Source organism: Ananas comosus, linkage group 4 (genome assembly GCF_001540865.1).
Source record: "Ananas comosus cultivar F153 linkage group 4, ASM154086v1, whole genome shotgun sequence".
NCBI lineage: Eukaryota > Viridiplantae > Streptophyta > Magnoliopsida > Poales > Bromeliaceae > Ananas > Ananas comosus.
In genome coordinates this window covers 11,221,152-11,247,908 of record NC_033624.1, presented here as the reverse complement: position 1 = coordinate 11,247,908, position 26,757 = coordinate 11,221,152, and the positions used below count along the sequence as shown (strand labels likewise).

Sequence of the window (26,757 nt, the reverse complement as noted above, 5' to 3'; positions counted from 1 at the left end):
GCTCTTGCGGCAATAATCAAGAAGGGCAATATGAATATTATCGAACTTTAATAAAAATAAATATAAAAAGTTAAATTTTGTAAAAATATAGTTACTATTGGAATAGAAAGCTGAATGAAATTAATCCTTCAATTTTTTTTTTATTTTTTTTTGAATACTAAAGATTAGCGAGGACCTGTTTGGACTGACTGAATCAAGCACGATTAAACTCAGAGATTGGCGAACATGAGATCGGGCGATGGTTGGACGACATCGTAACTTTTTCGTCCGTACAAGAAGTGGTGAGCTCTTCTTTTTTTTTTTGAGAAATAGGTAGCACGCTACCCGCTTCGTTTATTTCATTTAGAAATAAACTTAGCTGAAAATGTAAATCAACTAGGATTCGAACTTGGATCTTGAATACCAACCACCAAGCCTTTTGTCACTTGCTCTAAGGACGGTTGGTAGAAGTGGTGAGCTCTTGAAAGAAAATTATCGTAGATTCCACTTGATCTTCGCATACTGTAAAATCTGATTACAATAATAATAAATAGTTAAAAGAAAATAACGAGCAACAACACCGAACAACAAAGAAGTAAAATACGAACATAAAAAGAAAAAATATATTACACAACCACTGGAGAAGATAAGAGTAGATAATCTCCAAATCTAATTTGAAAAGAAAAAGAAAAGAAATTATATATAGAATGATCTCCAAACCTAAACAATTTTCTGTGACAATTGGGATTTGCTAGTTTTTTTGGGGATTAATTGCACCAATGGTCTCAAAACTTTTTTCATTTTTCTTATTTGGGTCACGAACTTTTTTCTCTAATAAGGTTCCTAATATTCAATTTTTATTATTCCAATTAAGTCGAAAACTGCTCTACTAGCACCCACCAATATTTGCAAATCTTACAATGCGACAATTTTTTTCAGAATTAACGACATTTTGAAAACAAATACTAAAATGTTAGGAACCTAATGGCAAAAAGGCAACAAAAAAAGGACCAAAATAAAAACCAGAAAAAGATTGGGTACCAATGGTGCACTTAAACCCTTTTTTTAAGGTGACAACTATGTTATCCATGTTCAATTGAGCATTATGCAAAAATTTGTATTAAAATCTTAAATACTTAAACAATTAATTTGTCTCTCATATTATGTTGTTTGTATCATTCTCGGAAAAGAAGGATTTGTATCAAGTTCAATAATGTGCTCAAAAGATGAAACTCTGGAGAAAAGTATAATAAGCTGTTCTTCTTAAAGAGGAAACATAAAATTTGCCAACACACTAGTTAAAAGATCGGATAAATCGGCATTAATTTCTCAAATCCTACTTGTAACAATTGTAACAATCATAAGGAAAGTTAATAACAATGAGTTAAAATCCACAATAATTTCACGAATCCCATTATTAACAACCACAGATATAATAAACTTGTTGTGAGTTTTCCAAAACAAGTGTTTATTTCTACTAAACAAAAACATATAACAGAGTAAAGCTTCAAAGCTGCATGCATGTCAAATAGACAGAAAACTACGAGAAAAAGAATACAAACAAATACATAATGTCACGCCCCGGGGCCGATTTTAAAAACCTTTTTAAAATAGAGTTGCGGAAAACGTGCCATTTTTTTTTTTTTTTTTTNGGTCGAAACGAGCTATTGGACTACTATAAACATAGTCCGGTACGAGCCAGAAGCCAACTTCTCACCGTGGCTTCTCCGGAAAATCGAGTTACTATTCACTTTAAGTGAAACTTGGAAATCGCGTAGAATTTCCGTTTTAACTCGTTTTCGCCCGAAACTTGACGAGTGCTTTTGTAATTAAATTACACACAAAAACATCGTCAACTGAGAGTTTAGCTACACTGCAAAAATCTCAGTCCTTACACATAAACAGTTGCAGAAGAGCTACAAATTCGATAAATCTATCTGACTTGTTCCACAGTAGTTTATCTTCAGTAACTTCATAACTGTAAATATGAAAATTTACGCTCAACCAGCCTTAATGGATTTTTTAGGAATAATCTATCCACCTAAAAAGATCTTTCTAAAGAGATTCAGCATGCAAGATCCATTATTCAAATCATTTCAAAGGTTTAACCCCGCTGCTGCGTCAACAAATAATTGTGTTCTTTGGTGGTGGCATTGTCCTCTCACTAACTATGAATATATTAGACAAAAGTGTTTATAGCTGACAACAAAATCAAATGTAAAGATAATATGAACATCTCAGAATTTTCCTTTTATTAAATAAAATATTAAATAAAATCATTCGACAACGAATTTGGATATGTCAGACATTGTACAACAGCAAAAATATTTGCCTTAACTTTGGTCACTTTAAAACTGATCGTTTCAGAAAGAAAAAGAAAAGAGCGGTTAATGATGGTACTTTACTCATAAAAGAAGTTAAAGATTACCAGCACCTTTATTTCAGCTTATTAGTTTTTTAGCTCGGTTGTAAAGCATGTGGTCCCACCATTCTAAGCTCACTATGTTACAAAAATCTCCAAGAAAAACAGGCACTTAGATACACTTACTTCAAAATAGAGTAGAAGAATTATGATCTCCGCGAAAGTCCAAGAAAAACAGCAGCAGATGACATTTGCACCTTCAGATCAGCAATATCAACGTCATGGCCTCCTTCAACCAGCCCCCATCGATCCACCTGACCAAAATAAACAACATAGTTTAAGTGAAAATTGGTAAGAAGCTAAATGATAATAAAAATACGGGGCCAAAATAGACCTGGAGATCTTCTTCAAGCCTGATCAAATCAATGGCCTCCTCAATTCCCAATCTTCCACGAAAAATTGCTAAAGGAATTACCAATGAGTGTGCCGCAGCGGCCATCGCATCAATCACTGCTAGTTCACAATCATTTGTTTTCTTTAGAACATCTTCGACAGCCCTAGTAAGGCCCTCATCCTGCTTACCACCGAAAAAGCTCGTGTACACAACTGGTTTAGATCCGAATTCAGATTGCACCCAATCAAGTATAGGGTCGATTTTCTCTTCCTGTTTTTCTGCAAATTATTGCCAAAAAAGAGGGGGGAAAAGTCAGATTGACATCTTAAATTTAGTTTAAACAGAATATCTTAAACATAATATCGACAGCTGCACAGGATTATTTATTTCCAATTAATCCGTGGATGAATGAAGAATCTTACTCAACACAAAAGCTCAATGTTACAAGGAATGTGAGAAAAGCAACACTTTAGAAAGCATTCAATTTCAAAAAAAAAAAAAAAAAAAATCATAACCACATCAAATCGGAAAACTGAAATAGCATAATTTAGAAAGAAAAAATATATATATATCAACTTACATGTTCATATTTAAACAAGCAACAAATTGTATCAATCAATATCTTATAATTAACACATATAAGGTCATAAAAAAAGTAATAAAAAGAAATAAAACCACCATATAAGTCTACCAGTTGAAATCCATGTAATAGGTTCAATCATTGAAAAGAGAAGTACATAAAAATCCAAAAAATCTAGTTTCTTGAAGCTTTAATTTGGTGTATGCATTGATTCGATTTTCAGGAGAACTATAAAAGCAAAATCCCAGACCAATATCCAGCTGTTTTTACATAACCAAATCCATCCCGTTCAGTTTCGGCTAAAACAATCACATTCATTTTGGGCAGAAAAAAGATGATGGATTTCCAATAAGAGAAGGGTAGGGGTGGAAACGAGCCGAGCCCGAGCGAGTTTGCCTCAGCTCAAATTCGGCTTGAAATTAATTTCGAGCCTAAATTTAAGCTCAAGCTCGGCTTGAAATTAATTCGAGCCGAGCTCGAGCGAGCCTAATTTCAAGTCGAGCGAGCTCGAGCCCTAAGCGAGCCGCTTGAAATTCTCAACATCGTACGATTAATAGTTTAATTTGTATAGAACATTATTTACAATTTGATACAAAAATATATCTAATAGTTCAAGATACAAAATAATTATATGAAATACGGTATTATAATATGAAGAAAAATAATTAACGAGTTGAATATCTAATCTTTTCAGCTTCGCATGTCTTCTTTTCCGCCTTCAATTTTCATATTATTCTTTTTCATCTATGCGGTCAAAAAATGAATAAATTATAGACAAATATTAGATTAAACTATCTAATTATATATAACTAAAATCAAAATTTTATATAAACAATAATTTTTTATCTTAAAAGTATTCTGTATATTTTCTCAAGCACACAATTAATGGCAAGGTAGGCAACAGTGGACGCGTGCTGTTACTTGATAACTTGGGGGCTTTAGGTTTGACCACTTGAGGAGAGAGAGAGAGAGAGAGATTAGGAATTTAAGGCTTTGTAAAAGAAAAAGAGGGAGAGAGTGTAAATTTAGTAAAATTTTATTTTTTTGTTGGCATATTGGGTTTGTTCTTATGGGCCAGTAATATTGGCTCAATTTTAACTAAACTTAGGTTACTCACTTAGCCTATATATATATATATATATATATTTGAGCTTTTCGAGCCTAATTCGAGCGAGCCGAGTAATACTCAAGCTCGGCTTGAAATGAATTTCGAGCTTTTGTTTTTGTTCAAGCTCGGCTCATCTAATTTCGAGCCGAGCTCGAGCGAGCCGAATATCGAGCCGAACGCGAGTCGAACGCGAGCGGGCTCGCTCGTTTGCCAGCCCTATCTCTATCAACCTTTGGAAAGTTAAGTGCCTATATAATGTTGACACTTTTGCAACTTAACAAAGTATTCCAAGACCGAATGTCCCTAGCGCAAGTGGCTAAGGGTTTGGTGGTTGATACTGGAGATGCCAAATTTGAATTCTAATCGATTAACATTTTCAGCTAAGTTTATTTCTAAAAAAATAAACGAAGCGGTTAACATGCTGCTACCTTTCTCTCTCTAAAAAAAAAAAAAAAAACCAAAAGTGTTCCAAGTGAGTTGTTTTTCTTTGGCAGCTAGCTAGGTGGTCGACAGTAGCTTTCTTAAGATTGATTGTAAGCACCTAGAAACTGCGGAGTTTTATTTTATTTCTCTTATTTTGAAAAACAAAATCTTTCCATCTCTGTTTATGCTCACTGAGTTCAAATTTGTACTAGGACTATTATACCTATAAGATTATCCTAGCTTAAACTCTATTAACTCTATTATATATATATATATATATATATATATATACTTATACTTATACTATATTTATAGGTGAGGCATTTTTCTCTACTTGTCTCTTCTTGGCCGGTGTGGCCACTCCCTTGAAATATAATATTAGTGCAGTCCAAATTATTGAATTTTCGGCTGTTTTTTCTACTCTATATATGTAAATAGCCCATCATCATCTTATTTAGTTTTTCATTAGACTTTATATATAAAAACTAGCTATTCTAAATTCAAAGAGTGTAATACAGGCTGATGGGCTCATAATAATCGTTGGTGACATGATATCAAAATATGTAGGATCACGTTAACACAAGGAGTTGTTAGCTAGAGTGCACGCGATGCACAAACGCAGATCGATTGTACCGTCTCACAGTTTGAATGAACGTACGATAGAAAGGGCCGGGCCGGGGGAAGAGAGAGGAAATTTAGTCTGTAGTTGGCACAGAGATGACACCATGGCGGGCGATGGCTGCTGATAGGTGCAGAGACGAGACGGAGTTACAGTAGTGAATGGTGGGCGCATAGAGGGGACGATGCTAGCTAGCCTACAGACAAGAGGTGCAGAAACAAAATAAGTGAGGAGGGCGGTAGGGATCGAAACGTACCGATCGAATTTGGATAAATATTTGATGAAACCATATATATTTGTATCCTCCGGTTTTTTCTTTTTTTCTTTTTTTTTAAAAAAAATATGAATTCAAATTCGAATATTTGTTGGATGCTAAATTTCGTTATTATATTCGCTAAAAATGAATTCAGATACAGTCGAACATTTCTTTTGACCAAATATAGACCCGATATGTATATTCGGGTATTATTGGAATAATAATAATATATGCACTAATAATATGCACTTATAAATTGCAACTAAAGTTTCGCATTCATTTTAAACTGTTATATACCTATATTTGATTGAATCAAACATAAGATTTAACAATGACAAATGTAATTTTTATATGAAACTCACAAATAAAATAAACAAGGAGCACAAAAACCATCTTGTTTTCCCATAATATATATTCTCTCTCCACAAAAAGTAATTCAAACTCTGTATTTCTCCACAAGTCGCAATTAAGCTGTCTTTAATCTTTATCTCCTGCAGAAAAAGATAGTTAAACACTCTTTATCTCCCCACACATATTACTAATCAAATAATCTTTTGTTTTAAAAATATCTCTAAAAAATGTAAACACAATATTGAAATAAAGAAATGAGATATTGGGATAATGAGAATGGGATATTAGAATGCAATTTATTTAATTTATTAATATAAACTATGATAATATATAAAAAAAAAATCTGGATATCCACAACTATATATATTCTGTGTTTTCAAATATCCGGATAATTTTGACTTCTTAAAATTCTATCCGTATCCATGTTCGACTGAATTAAAATATTTTCGATGCAGAAATAGTTATTAATGAATATGAATATGAATATTTTTGGATAACATTCTATCCATTTTCACCCCTAGAGAGAAAAGAAGAGAATGACGGACCGAAAAGAAAGGCGGAGAAAAGAGGGTGAGCATAACATCAATTTTTCTAATTTAATATTAGAATTTCTGATCCACGATAGAAAAAAAAAAAAAATCATGCTAGCCCTTATATTTAGCAGGTGTAAAATATACACCCTAAATTAGGATTTACAATTAGCACTACTCTGACAAAAATCAAACAGATCGATATCTATATAATCTATACTATGTTATTATTTTATATCCAATTCTCCTCTCTCTCTCTCTCTCTCTCTCTCTCTCTCTCTCTCTCTCCCCAAGTTGATTTGCGAATAGGACAAGAGTGGACCCACCTTCTTTTCACCAACCAAATCTCCTCTTTATTTTTTTATAAAAATTTAAATTATATATTTTTTGCACATAGTTAAAATTGCGTATATTAAATATAAATTTTAATTTCATAATATTTGTCACTTAAAAATAAATTATACAATAAAAAAAAGAGAAAGATTGATAGAGTTTAAGCTAATTACAAATAAATTTATAGTTGCAAAAATTTCATGAAGTATACTAACTAAACTACAAAAACAAAAGACACATTTAAATTTTAGAGTCAAAGTATCATTAACTGATTTAAAATCAAACAAATTGAAATGTTGGATAGTAAAAATAATATTTTGAAATGTTGGATAACCGATTCAAAATGATCCATAGTTCAAGAAAGTATGATACATTTTTTCTTTGGTTTTAAAATCAAACTTTAATGCTATATTTATAGTCTGATGAGTGATCAACTTTAAGTTCACAATCTTCTCGAATATCCAAAATATAATTAGTCATTGATCACGTTCAAAATCTTTTGAGACAAAATATCCAAATATAATTGATCGATTTTTAATTTTAATAATTATGTATTCTAAACTTTATTAGATAGTTCAGCATATTCTTTCCTCAAATAAAATTATTAATTGAATAAAACCAATTTATGTTCAACACTATCTTCATCTGAAATAAAAATAAAATATAAAAAAGGATAAACTACACTTTTAGTCATAGACTATAAGGCACGTGACCTATAGTCTTCAAACTTTAATGTATTATAATTTCTGGCTCAAACTATGAGGCATCTCACACCTTAGTTCTCAAACTTTAATTAATTATAATTTTTTACTCTAACTATAAGTCATATGACATTTTAGTAAGCATAATTTTATTACTATTATAAGCATAATTTTACTATTTTTATAGTTTTTTCTTTAATTTACTTTTATCTTTCTTTTGTTTTTATTGTAGCAGTTGTTGCCTATATATCACGAACACTTCTATAAGCCTCCGTGTTCATATCGGACATGCCCGTGTCTGTGTCGGACACGTGTCCGATATGACACTTCTTGAACGCGCGTTCAATGCCGATTCATAGCGCATACAACCAATAAAAATATATTTTTTATTTTGTTTTTTCTATGCATATATCACGTAAGATGGTAAGCTTGCATGCCTGCAGGTCGACTCTAGAGGATCCCCGGGTACCGAGCTCGAATTCGCCCTATAGTGAGTCGTATTACAATTCACTGGCCGTCGTTTTACAACGTCGTGACTGGGAAAACCCTGGCGTTACCCAACTTAATCGCCTTGCAGCACATCCCCCTTTCGCCAGCTGGCGTAATAGCGAAGANAAAGAGACATAACCTTATCATTAAGGTAAGTTAACAGGCTAAGGCTCATTCTAGCGACATTCTCAAATTACACAAGAAATAAATGAGGAAAAATTAATCTACTAAATTAAATCAAAGATGCAGCAGAGGGAGGCAACAACAAAATGTTGTAGGAACTAAGAGAAAGCAGCGAGAAAAGCTACAAAGTTTACAAATTGACAAATGTCATTACTAGATAGAACAAAATGCCAGAAAATGATCCACGTGCAGAATTCATAGTAGTTTGAATTTACCGATCTGTTAGCATTTACTTCTTTTTTTTCCCAATAATATGTAATTTATGGGTAAAGTTTCTTATCCACCACAGACTATAATAAAAACGCCCCCTATTGCTCTGGATAAAATTACTTTCTCGAAACTTTAAATGTTCAAAATTACTTAAGGAATTCATTATAGTTGTGAGATTTCATGCAGCTACCAGTTTTGGGTAAACATTTTTGAGAATAAATCTTAATTATATGACTGATTTTTCTAACTTGTAGTTTATGAATCAAATTACCAACCAAATGCATACATAATATTCTCCTCCAGTATACTGTTCTCTGTTTTATTTGGCCAAATAAATTCAACAAAATCCAATACTATTAGCACTCATCTATCGCACATGTGCACTTCTGCAAACATAATGAAGATGTCAGAGAAAATCCAACTGAAAGAACATCCTGTCTGTCATTTAATTGAGTATTATGCAACCACTTAAATGTTGACAAAAGACATACGGAAACTATCTTAAGAACTAGGTTGCTCTCGAACAATGTCTTGGATCTTGTTTCTATTCTTCTCCTATACTATATTGCAACTTAATCCCTCAAACTTTGATGGAAAAACTTTTGTCCCCTGAACTTTCTCATATAAAAAGGCCATTTTATAAGAATAAGTCAGGTATAATCAGATTTATTAACTTTCACAGACACAATAGCAATACATGAGCATGTTCAGATTTATTAACTTTTACCCATAAAGAAATGGCACTTACCACGTACTCCCTTCGTCAAATCACTATCACCTGGAGAACGGCAAAACACAAGATCTTGATGAAACCTCTTCATCAAATTCTCAATGACTCTTACACGTGTGAGTGGAACCCTTTCCAGCGCCGTACATGCAAGCTTCATGAGAGGCATCGTGAAAGGCCGAATGCCATCTGTTTGCTATCAACACAAAGAATTAAATGTTAATAAAAAGACATAAACTACAGGTTGATGGGCATAAAACATAATTCCAAGGAAGTAATCAAAGAAAGAGAGAATTCCAGATGGCAGGGTATTATTTATAGCAGATAATATATGAGAAAAAAAAAAATCACTCTATCATGTTTGGAGATCACCAATAGCTCGGATAATAAGTTACTGTTCTCTCAAGAACAATATATAAATTTTAGAGACTAAATTTTACAGATGGCATCATTTGAATTAATTTCATTAGAGAAAGAAAGATTGTTTTCCATCTCTTGTCATGACATAGTATATTTACGAGAGATTTGCAATCATTTAAAAGTTCACTAGTTCTTTTTGCTGGCAGCTAAAGCACAAAGAGTGCTCAAGTAGCAGCTACTACTTGCCCCATCACCAGCATGACAACTATTTCCTCATTGAATTAGAAAATTGGAAAAGGAGTTCCACAGGTCTCATAATTTCTGAATATGAAATGAGACAAGGTGGTTCTTACTGCTTCAAGCTTCATAGAAAGCTGATAATATAATTGTCTGACCTAAATTGTCTGTTTTTAAGTATTTGTTTTAATGAAATGTTTTCTACAAATTTATAGTAAAATTACATCATGATATTCATCCTTTAGCTGTAATTGTACAGTTCCCTTGCTTTAATTGGAAAGGATTACACGCAATGGCCGACCACATACATGCCACGCGGACTTTATTTATTCTAATGCTCTCTGTTAATATTTGATTTTTTTTTTTTTGATAATTTTTTATAACTCTTAAACATTATTGCTGGGAAAGAGAATAGCTTCAGTAGCATAGTTAAAAAGAAGAAAAGACAAGGGTAAGAGGGATAGAAATGAGTCCTTACATGAACTTTGAATTACGCTACAGACAAAAGAAGATAGGGTAATCATATGGAAGATACATACACTTAAACAGCTTATAAGAAAATATATGTCGCAAAAAGGAAAGTGCAAATGCTTTTAATTAATTTCGAAAACACAGGATAGCTCCAAGAAGTCATATAGTACATTTTAGAAAAGAAATGCATTGCGATTAAGTAGCTTAAATTGGGTAAGAATAAGTGGTAGGAAAGTGGCCACAAATGCAAGAACTGGTGGCACCACCAGCAGATATCCTATTTTGATAGGTTTACATCAAAGTTCCGATCTATCCCCTTTCTTCTTTATTCTGTTATTAATGAGCTTTCTAAACCGCCTTACAACACAAAACAAATTCAATGGATACTATTAGGTAATGGTCTTGATAAATCATGATAAAATCAGTGGTGGATCCAAATTGATACACTGCTCTCTAGTTTAGAAGTTTCAGGACAAGCAGAAGTATAACCAAATATATAGGATTGGAATAAAATAGAGAAAGGATGAAGATTCATTGCATGGCAAGACCATAGTAACCAGAATCGCAGACCCCCCTCACCGGACAGCAATCCGAATCGCACATAACGATTCGCGGTGGGTTCTCGATCCGGATAGCAGACAATGACGAAACTGAACAATAAAGAAGTATTTTGATTTCATAAATCTGATTGTTAGGTTACCTTAGAGAAATGTGTTTTACTAGATAGAATAACCAATTCCACCTTAATGAAAGAAAAGAACTATGCGGTAACAAAGGTAAGTAATTAATTTTTTCTACAATAAGTTGATCTGTATTGATGTTCTAAACTAACCACACTTCAGAATAATGTTCCGACTAATTCTACCTCCGTCATACCACGTTTATAAGAAACTAGCATATCACGTTACCGTACCCGTACCACATACCACAATGTATCCCATTCTAGGTAAAATTGAGCAAGACTTGCACAAAGTAAGCACTCAATACCATGCGTGCGAGGAGTTTGGAGCCAAAGGATTAAAAGTGGATACATGAAGGTGTGGAATGGGATCTTGCACAAGAACATGTAACATATATACAATGAGAAGGTACCCTGTAATGTTTTATGGCACCAAATATTAGGCCATAGAGAAACAACACACGTCACACACCCAAAAGGTGAAAGCACAGGTGAATGATAAAATGTGGCTTTGTGAATAGAAGAAAATTAGAAATTTAGACGGACATCACTTACAACGAGGCATGATTCTAAACCCAAATGAAAACTACGAAGTGGAGACTAAAGAGCAACAGATTAAGTGTTTCGTTTCTCCTTTCTTAGAAGATGGAACATGTCCAAATTGTCAAAAGCATAGCAGCAACGAAAGGCGGGGATTCCATCATCAATCTAAACTGCAATGCATGGCCATGTAAATTCTATTTCCATCGATCTAAGTTTTCCACATTTCCTCACCCGTCACAGCAATCTTCAACTCGAACTTTCTTAACAAAATGTGCAAGGAGCATCTAAATTTAGACGAACTAATGAGACATCAACCCCTCTTACCAATTACAGCTACTACACATCATTCTAATCACCATCAAACTGTAATCCATACCGATACAACAAAAGGACAAGGATCATTTTGCACAGGGCAATTCAATACGCTAACAAATTAACTGCAACATAAACTGAGAAAAGGTCAAAATTCCGAGATCAAATCGAGGGATAGGGGTATTAGATGATGCATACCTGGTACTCCCACTCGGCAGCGATCGCCTTGGCTAGGGCAAGAGATGGGAGGTTAAGCACCCTCTTCGCAGGGGTTTTTAGGGTTCTATAATCGAGCATCACCGTCCACCCATTCCCATCATCGGCCAAGCGCGTGGTCACCTCCTTGTAGAAGCGCTTCCCCACGACGGACCCCGTCATGAACGCCATCGGCATCGTCACTGAGGTCGAGTCCCTCGTCGCCGCCGCCGCGGAGCTCGGCCGCCGCACGTAGATCACGTCGTCCGCCTCCCTCCAAGGGCTCTTCTTCTCTTCCTCCGCCGCCGCCACCGCCGCCGCCGCGGCGGAGGAGGAGAAGGGGGAGGCGAGGAGGCGGAGGCGGGAGGAGGAGACGAAGGGGCGGAGAGATCGGAGGAGGCGGTGGGTGGGAGGCGCCATGGGATTCGATCTACGAGTGTGTGTTGTGTTGTGTTGTGTTGGGGCCACGGAGAAACACTCGAGTTAAAAGGAGAGGGAAAAAAAAAAAAGAAAAAAAGAAAAGTAAAAATGTATAAGACTTGGTAAAAATTATTAAAAGATTTATCTGAATCATATTTATAACCCTTATAAAAATCCGTTCTCTTTATCTACGTGGTAATATTAGCTTAATTTAATTTGTGGGCCCTATCTATCATCTTAAGATACTCTATTAATTAATTAGTGGGTGAGGCCCACCTAACCAAATTTCTTTACCTCCCTACTCTGCTTCTTATTTAATTTTTCATGCTTCTAATTAACTTCGTCTTCCACCTCCGGCTCCTTCGCTCGCCCCTCTAGATGCCACTCCGACTCCTGTTCCCTCTCTGGACGGAATGTTGGGCCGAGTTCATCGTCGGGCCTTCTTCCCGTCGTGCCCATTCCTGTTAGTGACCCTTCGTTTCGTTCGCCCCCTAGATGCCGCTCCCACTTCTGTTCCCTTTCTGGACGGAATGTTGGGCGAGTTCATGGTCGGCCCTTCTTCCGATCGCGCCGTTCCCGTTAGCGACGCTTCGTTTCGGTTTATTCATACCCTCCGGTCACAAAAATGGTTCTAGAAAACCTAAAAGAGACCGTCCGCCCCTCCGCCTCCTCTCCTTCTTCTTTTTTTCCCAGCCGCCCCTACACCTTTTCTTATGCTCCGCATCTCCCTTTTTCCCTACCCTTCTCCTCCCTTCACTCTCTCCATCCATCTCTCTCCTCTTCTATAACTCTTATTACAAACCCTAACCCTAACGTTAAAATCCTTTCCCCCATCCATCTCCCACCTCCCAAACCCCATGGCACCCCTTCTCCTCCTCTTTCTCCCAACCATCTCCTCCGCTTTGTCCACTCCCCAGTCCCAATCGAACTAAGATGAGGCGTTCATCTCCGCAATCATCTCTCCACTGAGCCGAGCCACTGTTGCAGCGGAGTTGAAGGCCAACGACTCCTCGGTGCCCTTCGAGATGTCCATTACTAGATTCGTAACTCATTCCTCTCTCTCTCTTATATTGCAGAACAATGGAAAATGAATGCAAACTATCTACAGAGAAACCGGGTCTTAATATTGCATATAGTGACAAACATTTTTATTATATTCTTATGTTAATTGTATTTGCCGACTTATCTTTGAGCTTAACAAGGTTTTTCCCTCTCTTTGGAGTTCAAATTTTCCATGTCTGCTGTGGGTACCTCACTCCAAACTGGGCATACATTCTTAGATTAATTCTCAAAGGGATATAATCAATTTAGTTTGATTTTTTTTTAATGCGTTTTTCAAATCGGTACGAAGTAACAAAACTACTGATGTAACAATGAGTGGAGGATGGGCAAAAAAAAAAACCTGCAATTGCTCATTTATCCCCAGTTTGCTCATGGTATATAATTATCTGAAATACCGTATGCAATTATCTAAAATACCTTCAGTTATGTAGAAATAGCAAATCCATATCTAACAGTCACAACTATAATGTCGAAACCATGAAAAAACTGCTAGAAGGCCTTATATGTTGCATGTCACTTCTTTTATTATCTCTCCAGATGTTGTAGATATCTATCCAATTTGGCGAGAAGAAATATCTTGTAACACACTAGACCTTTGCAAACTGCGAGGTTCGAGTGCTTGGATGTATTTCGAGCTTTTCCACACTTGGTGGAGGGTTGTAGAATGTTTTCTGACCTAAAAACTTCGAAAACTGGAATTCTGGACAAGTCCAGAGAGTTTTCACTCTCGGGGACCGGTCCCTGGAAGGAGAGACCGGTCCTCCAATGAGCAGTGTTACGGTAGCCCTGAGGCAACCGGTCCCTGGCAGGCGAGACCGGTCCCCGAGCGCGTCTTCGCAGTGAGAGACCGGTCCCGCGCAGGGAGAGACCGGTTCCCGAACGTTGGTTTTTCGAGTTCGCAACGAGAGACCGGTCCCTGCTGGGGAGAGACCGGTCCCTCTGGGCGAAAACTGCCCAGACCGGGCTGCTGTAATTGTGGATTTTTGGGGGACCTAGCTGGATTTTGTTACAATAGAAGGTCTATATGACCCATCCACTCTCTCTTCTTCTTATTTCCCTCCTCACACTCTCCCCCCAACCTTGTTAGAGAGAGAAGGAGAAGAAGAAGAAGGAGAAGGTTTTGGTGGACTTGGAGCATTTCTTTGCCTCTCTTCCTCTTCCCACCTTGTTGGTGCTTGGAGGCTTGTATTTTGAGCTTGCCAAAGAGGAGATCTTCACCCTTGGAGCTTGGATTGGAGCTTCTAAGGAGGTTTGTTGCTCTTATTCTTCCTCTAGATCTTGATTTGAAGGTTTTTAGTAGATGGAACCCTAGAATGGGATCTTAGGGTTTGATTTGGGCATTTTTTTGATCTAGGGCTTTTGGGGCTAAATTAGTTGGTTTAGAACCTTCTTTGGATTTGGATTGGAAGGGATCTAGCTCTCTTTTGGAGCTTTGGAAGAGATTTCTTTTCTTGAGGTGAGTTTTAGCCCTTTTGCTAAGTTTGTTAAGTTTGATCCTATAGTTGATCGTAATGCTCGTGTATCTCTTCGCTCGATACTTTTAGGATATTTTGAGACTCGTGGACAACTCCGTTCGGCGAATCGAAGGAGCACGCGACGGTTCGGTGGGTTTGACCTAGCCTGGCATATGAGAAATCCTCATATCCTATGTTTTGCGCTTGTAGAGTAAAAATTCATGCATCTCTATGTTAAATGTATTTATTGTGAATTTTAGGATGCCTAACATACCTATTTCATGTGTGAGAAATTTCGGGCCCTATATAGTAGAGGGTTTCCCTGTGGGACTTATACTTGATTGGCATCCTATTGGGGCTTGGTACCATACTACCTATTGTGATAATGAGCTCTACCTTCATGCATTTTGAGCTATACCTATTTGAGATATAGAGGATCTAAGTAAGCCATAAAGAGGCATATGACAAGATTGACATGTGAAATTGTAGGCTAATGTCATAAAGCGGCATTGAGCTCGGGTTGTGTTTGAGCCTAGTGGATAGGGCCATGAGAGAATTGGAACGTGTCGGTACTTCGAGATGTCTAAGTGTCATAAAGGGGCACTAGACTTAGTGAATGATTGGAACTTCACCTTGTGACATAGAACTAGATCGTTGGATACTAGTGGCTTACACCATGCTAGAGACATGATGATTGGTACCTGAGATGAGGATCACGCTTGCTTGCCATTTGTGCTCATTCGCACATGCTTGTGAGGGTCGCTCCCTACAAGCCAGCACTCCGGAGTTAGCCTACGCGACTTATGTTCGCTCGTGTGGTATTGAGAAGCCTACGGGGTCGAGTGGGACAGACACATTCCAAGAGTAGGGATGTTGGGCTACCACAAGTACTTAGGCGGCACAAGCTGGACTACCTTTGGTAGGTCCTTAATTGGAAATGAAAATTGACACAGCGTTGAGAATGAATGATCACTACTAGATAGGCTTAGTAGTTGAATTACTTGCATGTTCATGACATAGCATTGGGATATATAGTATATTTGTCTGTTCATTCATTATATCGGAGTATACTGGGTTGCTTCGATAGAGCTTACTCCTTATGCATTGGACATTTTGCCTTATGACAGTGTAGATGTGCATCACCATGACATCATGCTTGCTTGAGACATAGTAGAATAGCATTTCATTTATGCTTTCCTTTCAGCAGTTTTTATACTCGCTCTCTACCGCTTTTTATTACTGTCGATACTTACCCTTTCTTTTGGGACCTAGTAGTGCATTGAGCTGAGATCAGTAATTGCCCACTGGGAACTATAAATTATAGTCCTCACGCCCTCTGTTTTATGTTTTATTTCAGAGCCTTTCACGCCGGGAGAGGCTAGGGACCGAGGGAAGGGCGTGACTTCGAGCTAGCTCTTCAGCGAGGGACGAGTCGCTAGGTGGTCTACTTCTCGATGTTTTTATTTTGGAGAGGTTGAGAGCTGTACCGGTGTACTAGAGACCACCCCTTTTGTGTACTTGTTGGTCGGATATTGTATTACCCTATGTTTTACCTCTACGGTTTAGTTGTGATTTTTGTACTCTCTCTTTATAGATGATAGAATTATATTTACTATGATATCTCTAGTTGTAGGTTATTTCTCGCTTTTACTTCCACTTTTTGGTAGACGCCTTATATGTGTAGACATATGGCGGGTCTGGGCACGCTATCGAGAGGGCCTCCGCCGGTCCCGGGGCGTGACATATCTGCGTTCCAAATTGTTTATAACCTATCATTTATTGTTTTTATATGTCACTGCTGCTTTACGATTTCTCAAGTTTGTCTTTTTATTCAAATTATAGGTGGCTAACTACTGCCATGACTGAATTCATGCTGCATTGGTTAAAGAACTGAATAATGTGAACAAAGGTCTAGGAGGGACAAGTGAGGTTGATATAAAGAAACAGTGGGAGAGAGCATTCATTGATTGCTTTCAAAGAGTTGATGACGATGTGGGAGGGAAATCGATTCACGAGGGGCTTTCGGAACCGTTAGCCCCGGATACTATGGGCTCAATGGCTGTTGTTGCCGTTGTGTGTTCTTCACACATCATAGTTGCAAACTGTGGCGATTCGAGGGTAGTGCTTTGTCGTGGCAAACAGTGGTGCCTCTATCGTCGTCGGATCATAAAGTATGACATGTCTTACAATATTTAAATAAGATTTTTTTAAAAGAAAATAGAGAATTTATTTCCTATTTTATGCTTCAGCCTAATAGAGAGGACGAACAAGTGAGGATTGAAGCCGAAGGCGGCATAGTCATAAATTGGCAAGGCTTCTGTGTGTCTGGTATTCTTGCAATGCCTCGTTCAATCTATATGTACTTCTTTTTATGAAGTTAAACTGTTTCAATGAAGTATTAGTATTTAATCATGCTTGCACACTTTATTGAATGGTCATGTTACCTTGACAAAGCTTTGTAGTTATGACATCTTTAGGATCAGAGTAACTCCAGTAGATAATTGAATCCATATGTAATTAAAACCAAATTACTGTATGTTTTCTCTTCTAACTTAACATTAACATGTGTTATTATGAATTCCAGCAATAGAGGTTTACATCACATGTAAGGAAATTAAAGAGACTATAAAAATGGGATGTTTGTTGTCTTTTCCCTTCTTTCCTTCTCTTTCTCCCTGTTTCTAAATAGTTATTTTGGGATGGCTAAAATAGAAAACACTGAGTAAACCTTAAGCATCATTTATGGAAGACAGCATCTGTATAGTAACTTCAATAGTAATCTTAATGTGATTGTAAATTTTTTTTTCTGTTACGAATCATCAGTGAATATTTAATTTATTTTGTATCTCCGTACATGTTTCCTTGAATCTAAAAGATGCTTTTGCAAAATACTGAGTGAACTGTAGACATCAATTATGGAAGTAGCGTCACTAAAATAACTTGATAAAAACCTTATTATGATTATCATTTGTCCCTGAAAATAATGGGTAGGGTAAATGACTTACTAAATTGAATCATAATGTTGTTTCTATCTAACAATTTCTTACTGCATAGTTTAGTGTAAGTAAATATTAAAATTGAGTATCCATTTGTTCTTTTTTTTAAAAAGAATAATTTAGCTTGACCGTGTATACATGTGAGTTCATCCTTATTATTCCTTATGTCTATATTTTATTTATATCCGAATAAAAAAATATTTGCTAGGAAATAAACTAAATCTGTATGCTTACGCTGTACAATAAATTCATGTATATTGTCTTCTATCGTGTTTTAATATTCATGTCTAAACTTCTAAAGCTGAACTGAGGATTTGGAACCATAAATGCAGCCATGTTGTATTCTATCATGTTGTCTTCTTATCTGATATGGTTTATGCCTTTTATTTTATCTGATATGGTTTATGTCTTCTTATCTAATATGTTGTATTCTATCATGTTTTCAATTTTTTTATTTTCTTACTCTTTTTACTCCNTAGTATATTTTAAATTAATGTTGGTAGCTTCTAACCAACAAAGATGTTATATATATATATATATATATATATATATATATATATAGTGTATATTTCCATTGAATCGGTTCCTCTTATCAATCTTGAGGTAGTTCACTTTTTACTTTGTTGTTGCATCTCTATTATTTTTTGCTACTTGATGATTTCAGATACTTTCTAATAAGTTCTATAAACGTAATATTAAGTTTTTTATTTGTTGGCATTGGCGATGATAACAAAATGAATAATCTTATGAATAATATGAAAAGAGTATACACCTGGTAAGGCAATTTGGATGGCAGTTATGCAACCGTTGCGATCAAGGATTTCGCTTAACAAGTGATGAAGCAAAGATTGAGATAGTTTACATTTGTAATTACTTATATATTTGGCAATTATAACAAAACTAAAAAAAACTACGGTTGAATATCAATGAAGATTTTACACAGTAAATTAATTTGGATGGCAATTATAAAATAATTGCAACCAGTTATTCCCCTTGACAAGGGATGCATCTATAAACTTCTATGAAAATCCGTTTTCTTTTGTACACATGACGATATTTGCTTAATTTGGCCTTTTGTGTGACCTACCTGTCATCTTAAACTAGCTTGCTTAATTGTGGATTTGTGTGGATTTTGTTTTTTCCAATTTAATTGGTTCAGACAAATCAGTTTCTTCTCTTACGCAACGTTTTTTCTCAAAGACTTTTGAAATGAGAAAAATATTATTGCTGCTTGCTAATAATACTCATTACATGTCTGAGCTTATAGCAAATCTATCTATCTATAACCCTTATGAAAGTCCGTTCTCTTTGTCCACGTGGCAATATTAGCTTAATTTAATTTTTTGTGGGCCCTACCTGTCATCTTAAGTACTCTATTAATTAATTAGTGGACGGGGCCCATCCAACCAAATTTTTTTTCCTCCCTACTATGCTTCCCATTTAATTTTCCCTGCTTCTAATTAACTTCGTCTTCCACCTCCGGCTCCTTCGCTCGCCCTTCTAGATGACGCCCTGACTCCTGTTCCCTCTCTGGACGGAACGTTGGGCTGAGTTCATCGTCGGGCCTTCTTCCCGTTGCGCCTGTTCCCATTAGCGACGCTTCATTTCGTTTGCCCCCCTCGATGCCGCTCCGACGCCCGTGCCCTCTCTGGACGGAATATTGGGCCGAATTCATGGTCGGCCCTTATTCCTGTCGCGCCGTTCCCATTAGCGACACTTCGTTTCGGCTTATTGATCCCCTCCGGTCATGAAAATGGTTCGGATCTATTCTCTGCAGTCCCTTCTTGCCGACTATATAATATGCTTTCATAAAAATTTTATTTGCGGCAAAAAAACCTCTATTTCTCTGATGGTTGGGTATCAACTAGGATGACAGTTACTAAATAAATGTAACCGGTGATTACTCCCTACAAGAAATACATAAGCTATTGAGAACATATAACTATACGTGGCACATTTTCTCGAAGACTTCTGAAATGAGAAAAATACTATTGTTGACTATTGATAATACTCATTACATGTCTGAGCCTATAGTAAAAATAGAATTTTACTACCTGTTGATCTTTTTCGATTTGCTCAAATTTCTACTACTACTGCTTATACTCCTTATGATGTATATTTTACCATTAGTTTAGGTTTGCATTTTTTTTTCCTTTTTTTTCTGTATCGTTTCTTACTACAAGTTCTTGCTGATATTTTTCTAGCTTCTACTTAACCTTAGGTGCTGCTCCTTCATTTTATTTCACTTTATATTTTTTCGATTGTTGTGATGATATTTTTTTTACTTTTATAATCAATTTTCGAAGTTGCTGCTTTACTTGATCTTTTGCTACTATTGTTTCATCTACTGTATATGTGGATTGAAAAAAAGATATTGCAATTTTACTATTAGTTTTAATTCATTCTTTCCTTCTTTTGTATACCAAATACTTTCATTACCTTCCATTTATTTACATATTATTCTTGATGAAATCAGGTTTTCTTTAGTCCACGTGGAGGTATTTCCTTAATTTAGGCAGGTATACTTTCTGATTATATTCTATTTCCTTTTGTCGACATGTCAGTATTTTCTTATATTTGGGCTTTTGTATGAAATACTTGCCAGTTTAACTATTTTGCTTAATTCTGGGTTTGTATGGTATTTGTGGCCGCCCTATCTGTCAGCTTAACTTATCTATCGGCTTAACTCATATTTTACAAAGTAAATTAACTAGGATGGAAATTGTGAAATAATTGCAACCAGTGTGTTCTGTATATTAATTTTTTCGATTGTTGTGATGATGTTTTCTTACTATTCCTATTTAAAATTATTTGACTATAAGTTCTACAACTTATATATTCTAATTAATTTTGTAAATTGCTACTTCACTTGATTTTTGTACTACTGCAATCGCATATTTTTGGGACAGCAGGTTAGTAACATTTCTTAACCAACTTTTCCTATTAGTCCTATTTCATTCTTTCTTTAATTCTTTACTGACTATTGTCTTTTCTTTTAGCCAACTCTTACACTCTTTCCTCGACTTCTACAACTCTCAATTTTATTGTATTTATGGTCACTCCTGCTGCTGTTGCATTAATTGCTTATACTTTTATTTGTTTGTTATTCAAAATTTTTTTAATTCTTTTATGTATTTACTATTTCGTCTTTCTTTAGCTTTTTTTTATAAAATCTCAAATATTTCTTCAGTTTAACTATGCATCAAATTTTATTCTCTTACAGTTTTATTTTTCTTATTCTTTTTTTGTTCTCTATGTTGCAAGTATGATATGTTATTTACATTATAACGAAGATAATCAACTATTATAAGCTAAATATCGAATATTACCTACCCGCCGCATCGCGCTGGTTACTGCACTAGTACCATTTGAATTCGCACAAGCTAGCTAAGTATGACAATAAGAAAAAAGATTTCTCATCAATATAACAAATTATATAAAACTCATGTTAATAAAAAAAAAAAAAAGCCCAACGAGGCATTAAAAATTATTCATTAAATTCCATTTTGATATTTCAAAAACTTAGCTTCTCAAAATTCTTCCACTTTAATTCTTTTGTTATTGGAAAAGTTGTTCTAAGTTTATTTTTATATCTACGCAGGATACTTTTAGTCTAACCATCTAATTTCTAGATCTAAAAATAGAAATTAAAGACTAATTCAGCAGTAGACAGGATTAAACTAAAAGACGAAAAATAAAAATAATCAATAAATGATTAAATGCTTGGTGCTTGAATACAGAGATGCATCGGGTGTAGACAATAGTTATCCTGCTAATAATAAAATAAGAATAGGATAAATTTATCCTCAACCTAAGAGGTGGGACACAATTAACTCAAATTTTATAATATTGCGATTTTTTTTAGATTGTGACAATTTAGTCTTTTAATTTAGCTGATTAGAAGCTAATTTATTTCTAACGTGATGGTGATATGACAGTTTAATTATTGTTATATTAGTACTATAATTTAATTGCAATAAATATCAAATTTTGAAAAAATTTTTTCAACAAAACAAGTATATCCAGCCCAAGAGACCGTTTGGTTGCATATAGTTGCAACTACAGTGCAGTTGTAATTGTATGTAAATACAAATTCAATATTTGATTTGATATATTTAATTCCAACTGCTGCAATAGAAACTGCAGGAGGCGGCCCAACTGCAGCAGTTGAAACTACGCTCAAATTGACCGCAGTTCCAATTATAGCAGTTGGAGAGAGTAAATTTAAGCAAAAAAAAAGTTTACCTCCCTAATTACTTTTTAAGCAAATTTTTTATATTGAAAATAATCTCACCATCATATATATAAACTGATAAAATTTTAAAAATCATTTCTCAATCACATATAACCAAACAAATGTTTTATAGTTACCGTACTTTCTACTACATCCAATCAAACAGAATGCATGTAGTTGTAACTGCTGCATTTTCAACTACACGCATTTCTAACTACACTGTGTTTGTAATTACATCAAACCAAACGGCGCCTAAGATGCGCGGGAAGTGACAAATACCGCTGTTTAATTTTTTGAATCCAAATCTATAAACTGCAAATGGGTCAGGCCAGCAGGCTGAACTGAAAAAGTGCCAAGATCCTTTTCGGCCCACCAGAATGGGCCAGGCCTAATTAAACAATACGAAGGCTTCACGTTTCAGCCCTATTTAGCTAATCCAAATTTTAGAATTTTACTAGTCCTTGAATTTGAGTCAGTTTTTTTTTTTTTTTTTTTTTTTTTTTTTTTGATTTTAATATTCGAAACCTTTAACTTTTTGTAAATTTTCATTTCAACCATGTTGCATTTCCTCCTCATCATAAAATAGAAAATTATTTCTTACCTAGTGCACCTATTTGTTCGTGCACTATAAGTTTTCAATTCAGCTGCATAAGTTTATATTAAAAAATTTCGAGAGTCCGGCTATGGTGCTTTTAAAAGCACCAAGTACTTGGTGCTCACAAGTTTTCCACCATTAGATCCACCCCCGTAATCATTTTTACCTGTTAGATCATACTATTCAACCAACCGCTTACTCAATTTTAGTGGACCACTCTCATCCTAACTGCACATTTCTTAATCCAAAGTCCGAAAACATATAAGGACCAATGACTTAAAACTTTTAAAAGCATATAAGCTCAATTCAAAATTCAATCGACGATAGAGTTGAAACATGAGTATCCAAAAAACAAAACAAAAAAAAAAATCAATAAATGTATGGTATAAGTAATATTGGACATCATTATAAAAGCTTCAGATTGAACCTTTTACTTTTGACGATCGAATTTTTATTTTTGTTTAAAATTTCGGATATTTCACTTGTCAAACGCTCCGTTGTCCAAGTCCCGTAACTCACTGGCACCTTTTGATTTGTATTCCTTTTGGACAACAAGCTATTCTAATTCTTTTATACTCTTTAATATAAACAATAATATAAATAAAAGATATCACATTAGTTAAATAGCATAATAATAATAATAATAATAATATACCATTAATCTTGGGCCTAAGTTTTTAGTAGATGACACATTCTAAGCTCACAATTTGATGCCCTATAAAATAAAACTAGTAGTAGCATAGTTAAATAGTGAATGCATGATGCCACCACATCCAAGCAAAAAATATTAATTAAAACCATTTAACCCCATAACTTTTCTACACATTGATTACTTTTTAAAATTGGCCACAAGTGCATGAACCTGCAAACTTTTTTAAGCTAGATAGCTACAAGAGGCAATCAGATTCTCCCATAAGTCATGTACATGCTGAGCATGCAACACATTTGTGGTAGTACCAGTTTTTCTTTTCCCAATCATATCCCACCATTATTAATTAACAATTCCCCCCATCATATCATAGTATCTTTGCCATTAAATAGCACCCTTATTAGAGTGAGAGATCTTGTTCACCAATGAAGCATTAAAAGATTAAAAGAGAATTTAATTATTTGGGAGTCCTAGATATGTTTAGGTTAATTTAGGCAAATATGTATGGCGACCGCCTCAACTATACGCCGTTCTGAAATAGCCCCCTCGAGTTCTCACTTAACTAAATAAAAAAGCACAAATTAAAAATAGAAGAAATTCTTTCAACTTTCTCTGACCGCGCTTCTTATTTTATGATCTTACAGTAAAAGAAATTGAGAGTTTTATCAAATATATTGATGGTTCCATCGAATTTAATTATAACTCGAATAAAAGGATTTTAAAGTTTAGAAGGTCTCAATCATAAAAGAAGAAGAATAATAATCATAATAATTAAGGGAGATATTTCAGAATGGCTTATTGTAGAGGGGGTGTCCACACAATTTTTACCCTAACAAGTTTATGGCTTGTATATGAGCTGGTTTAGCTAAGTGTGGGACAGCATGTTTGGTACAAGAAAGCTACAGCATGGGGGAATGGGCAGGTGAGGGGATTCAATGTAGATGGTGAGAAATTTCCTCTGTTTCTGTGCATGTGTGTGTTAGTGTGTGTTTGTGTGTTTTGTTTGTGTGAACTAGCTGTACTAGGAAGCAGATTCAGAGGTTGGATGCTCAGCCAATAATAGAAGCCTTCTGGGGAAAGGATTTCCTTTTGAAATCATCATTGCTGCTGTCTTATTTAGTTGGTGTTTGGCTTACCCTTTGAAAAGTGATTTTGGATTTTTTTTTTTTTTTGAGAGATGGGTAGCAGCACGCTACTCGCTTCGTTTATTTTATTAAACTTAGCTGAAAATGTAAATCAACTAGGATTCGAACTTGAAACCTCGGGTACAAATCATCAAGCACTTTGCCACTTGCTCTAGGGATAGTCGGTCCAAAAAAAAAAGTGATTTTGGATTCAAAAGTGATTTTTAGCTCGATAGAGTGTTTGGTTATTCCGGTTTTAGAATCTGATTCTGACTTTTAGAATCAGTTTTTTACTTTTTGAGACCCAAAATCAGAAGCACGTAAAACTTACTTTTTGAAATTTGATTCTGATTTTGAACTCAAACTTCAAGTTTTTAATTTTAGATTCAAAGTTTAAATTTAAACTTAATTATAAATTTTAATTATTGGATCCATTATCCTAGATAGACTTAATAGAAAACTGATGGGTATTTAACTATTAGAATATAATATGAGAATTTATTAAGTATTTAAAAAAGGAATAATTTTGTAGGTTAGAGCTCCTCCTTCCCTAAAAGCACAGGAGCTTACATGCTTATGATTTTTTAAGTCGTTGAATTACCTTGAAATCAAACAAATTGAAAGATTAGATAGTTAGATTAAAATTTTAAAAGATTGAATAACTGATTCAAAATGGTCTATAGTTTAGATAAGTTATGTGCGTCTTTATCTAAAATTGTTATATTTTTTTTCAGTACAGTTCTCTGTAAACATGCGGTGCGAAAAAAAAAGGGATATCGGTGGGGTGGTCACTGGTCACCAAATAAAACTGCTCTATCCGTCGTTGTTCATATAGTCCTCACAAATATAAAAGCTACATGAACAACAGACATGAACAACGGATAGACGGATCTCACGGTATAAATAATCCCGACCATTTTATTATTTATTTATTATTATTATTTTTTTACTATGTGATTAGGGATGTCAACAAGTCGGATTCGGGATATATCTCCGAAAAGCCGAATCTGATCACAAGTACTAATGTGACGCCCCGACTTCCCAGGGGGTCACCCATCCTAGGACTACTCCCGTCCTAGCACGCTTAACTCTCTTAACCTCTTGGGTCTAGCCACCACCCAAAATGCTTAAGCCGGGTTAAGAGTTTAGCTCTATTATATCTTTATATATAGGACTATCTGGGGTCTCACAACTAAACCCAAAATTGAAACTTTAATCCGATGAATTTTAAAAATCCATAGTCAAATTCGAATCCAACCAAAAATCTGAAAACCGAAGCTGAACCCGAAAAATTCGAACATGAAATAATTATTTCTCTTAACCATATTTCAAACCATATTATATTAAAAATAAAATTTTAAAATATAAATTCAAATATAATATCAAATATTTATTTATATATACATGTATATATTATATAATGGGCAATTGCTTATATATCTCTAAAATGTTTCCGACTTTTGATTTATTTCTCTTAGAAGGCTAATATTAAAAATATCTTATTAATGTTGTAAGTTACTTCAAATATATTCCCAGAGTTAAATTTTGTTAGTGAACTATTAGCAATAGCTGTTATCTTGATGAAATTACTATTTTGCCCTTTCAAAAATATCCTTCTACTGTATCAATTTTTTTTATTACTCTATAGTTAGGGGTGAAAGAAGTATTTTTGTATCGATCCAACCCACTAGCAACAATAATTCGTTGGGCCCAACCATCAGTCCAAAATGCTTAAACTCAGTTATTATTACTAGTGTCTAAGTCTCTTATATACCCACTCACATCTCCATTCCTATCTAATGTGGGATTATTAGGCCCGTTAAGGCCCTGACGTCCTTGTCAGTCCAATCACACACACAGCACAAGATTACCCGATGTGGGATTATTGGGGTGTGACACACTCTTCCCGTTAAGACCCTGACATCCTCGTCAGTCCAATCACACACACAGCCCAAGATCATCAGGCCAGCCCAAGATCACCGGGCCGGTCATCTTGTCATACAGACTCCGGCATAACCTATCACCTTGTCTTTCAGACCCTGACTCAGTCGAGACTAGCCACATATTTTCGGCTGGTGATTGGCTCTGATACCAAATGTAACGATCCAGCCCACTAGCAACAATAATTCGTTGGGCCCAACTACAAGCCTAAAATGCTTAAGCCCAGTTATTATTACTAAT

General features: G+C 35.2%; 1 protein-coding gene and 1 long non-coding RNA gene across 3 annotated transcripts; one reads left to right on the top strand and one right to left on the bottom strand.

Annotated features, from left to right (window-relative positions):
- On the bottom strand, positions 217 to 12,484 carry LOC109709705 (ATP synthase mitochondrial F1 complex assembly factor 2). Of its 2 annotated transcripts, XM_020232033.1 has the most exons (5): positions 12,046 to 12,484; positions 9,267 to 9,441; positions 2,736 to 3,013; positions 2,528 to 2,655; positions 217 to 510 (listed from the first exon to the last, which is right to left on the bottom strand). In XM_020232033.1, exons 1-4 carry the CDS (start codon positions 12,460 to 12,462, stop codon positions 2,548 to 2,550), a joined length of 978 nt encoding a protein of 325 aa, XP_020087622.1. In that variant the 5' UTR covers positions 12,463 to 12,484; the 3' UTR covers positions 217 to 510; positions 2,528 to 2,547. The 2 variants fall into 2 exon arrangements, with proteins under 2 accessions (XP_020087622.1, XP_020087621.1); XM_020232032.1 differs by lacking the exon at positions 217 to 510 and having other exon boundaries at positions 2,246 to 2,655.
- On the top strand, positions 13,259 to 17,390 carry LOC109708607. The gene is made up of 2 exons (XR_002215788.1): positions 13,259 to 13,505; positions 16,821 to 17,390. It is a non-coding gene; the product is annotated as an uncharacterized LOC109708607 (long non-coding RNA).

What these genes read in the sequence shown, in the direction of transcription:
- LOC109709705 (XM_020232033.1), bottom strand. Translation starts at nt 12,462, where the DNA reads ATGGCGCCTCCCACCCACCGCCTCCTCCGATCTCTCCGCCCCTTCGTC. An exon ending in TTTGACGAAGGGAGTACGTG is followed by an intron (nt 3,014 to 9,266) that starts GTAAGTGCCATT and finishes AATAATTTGCAG; the next exon opens with AAAAACAGGAAGAGAAAATC. An exon ending in GGCTTGAAGAAGATCTCCAG is followed by an intron (nt 2,656 to 2,735) that starts GTCTATTTTGGC and finishes TATTTTGGTCAG; the next exon opens with GTGGATCGATGGGGGCTGGT.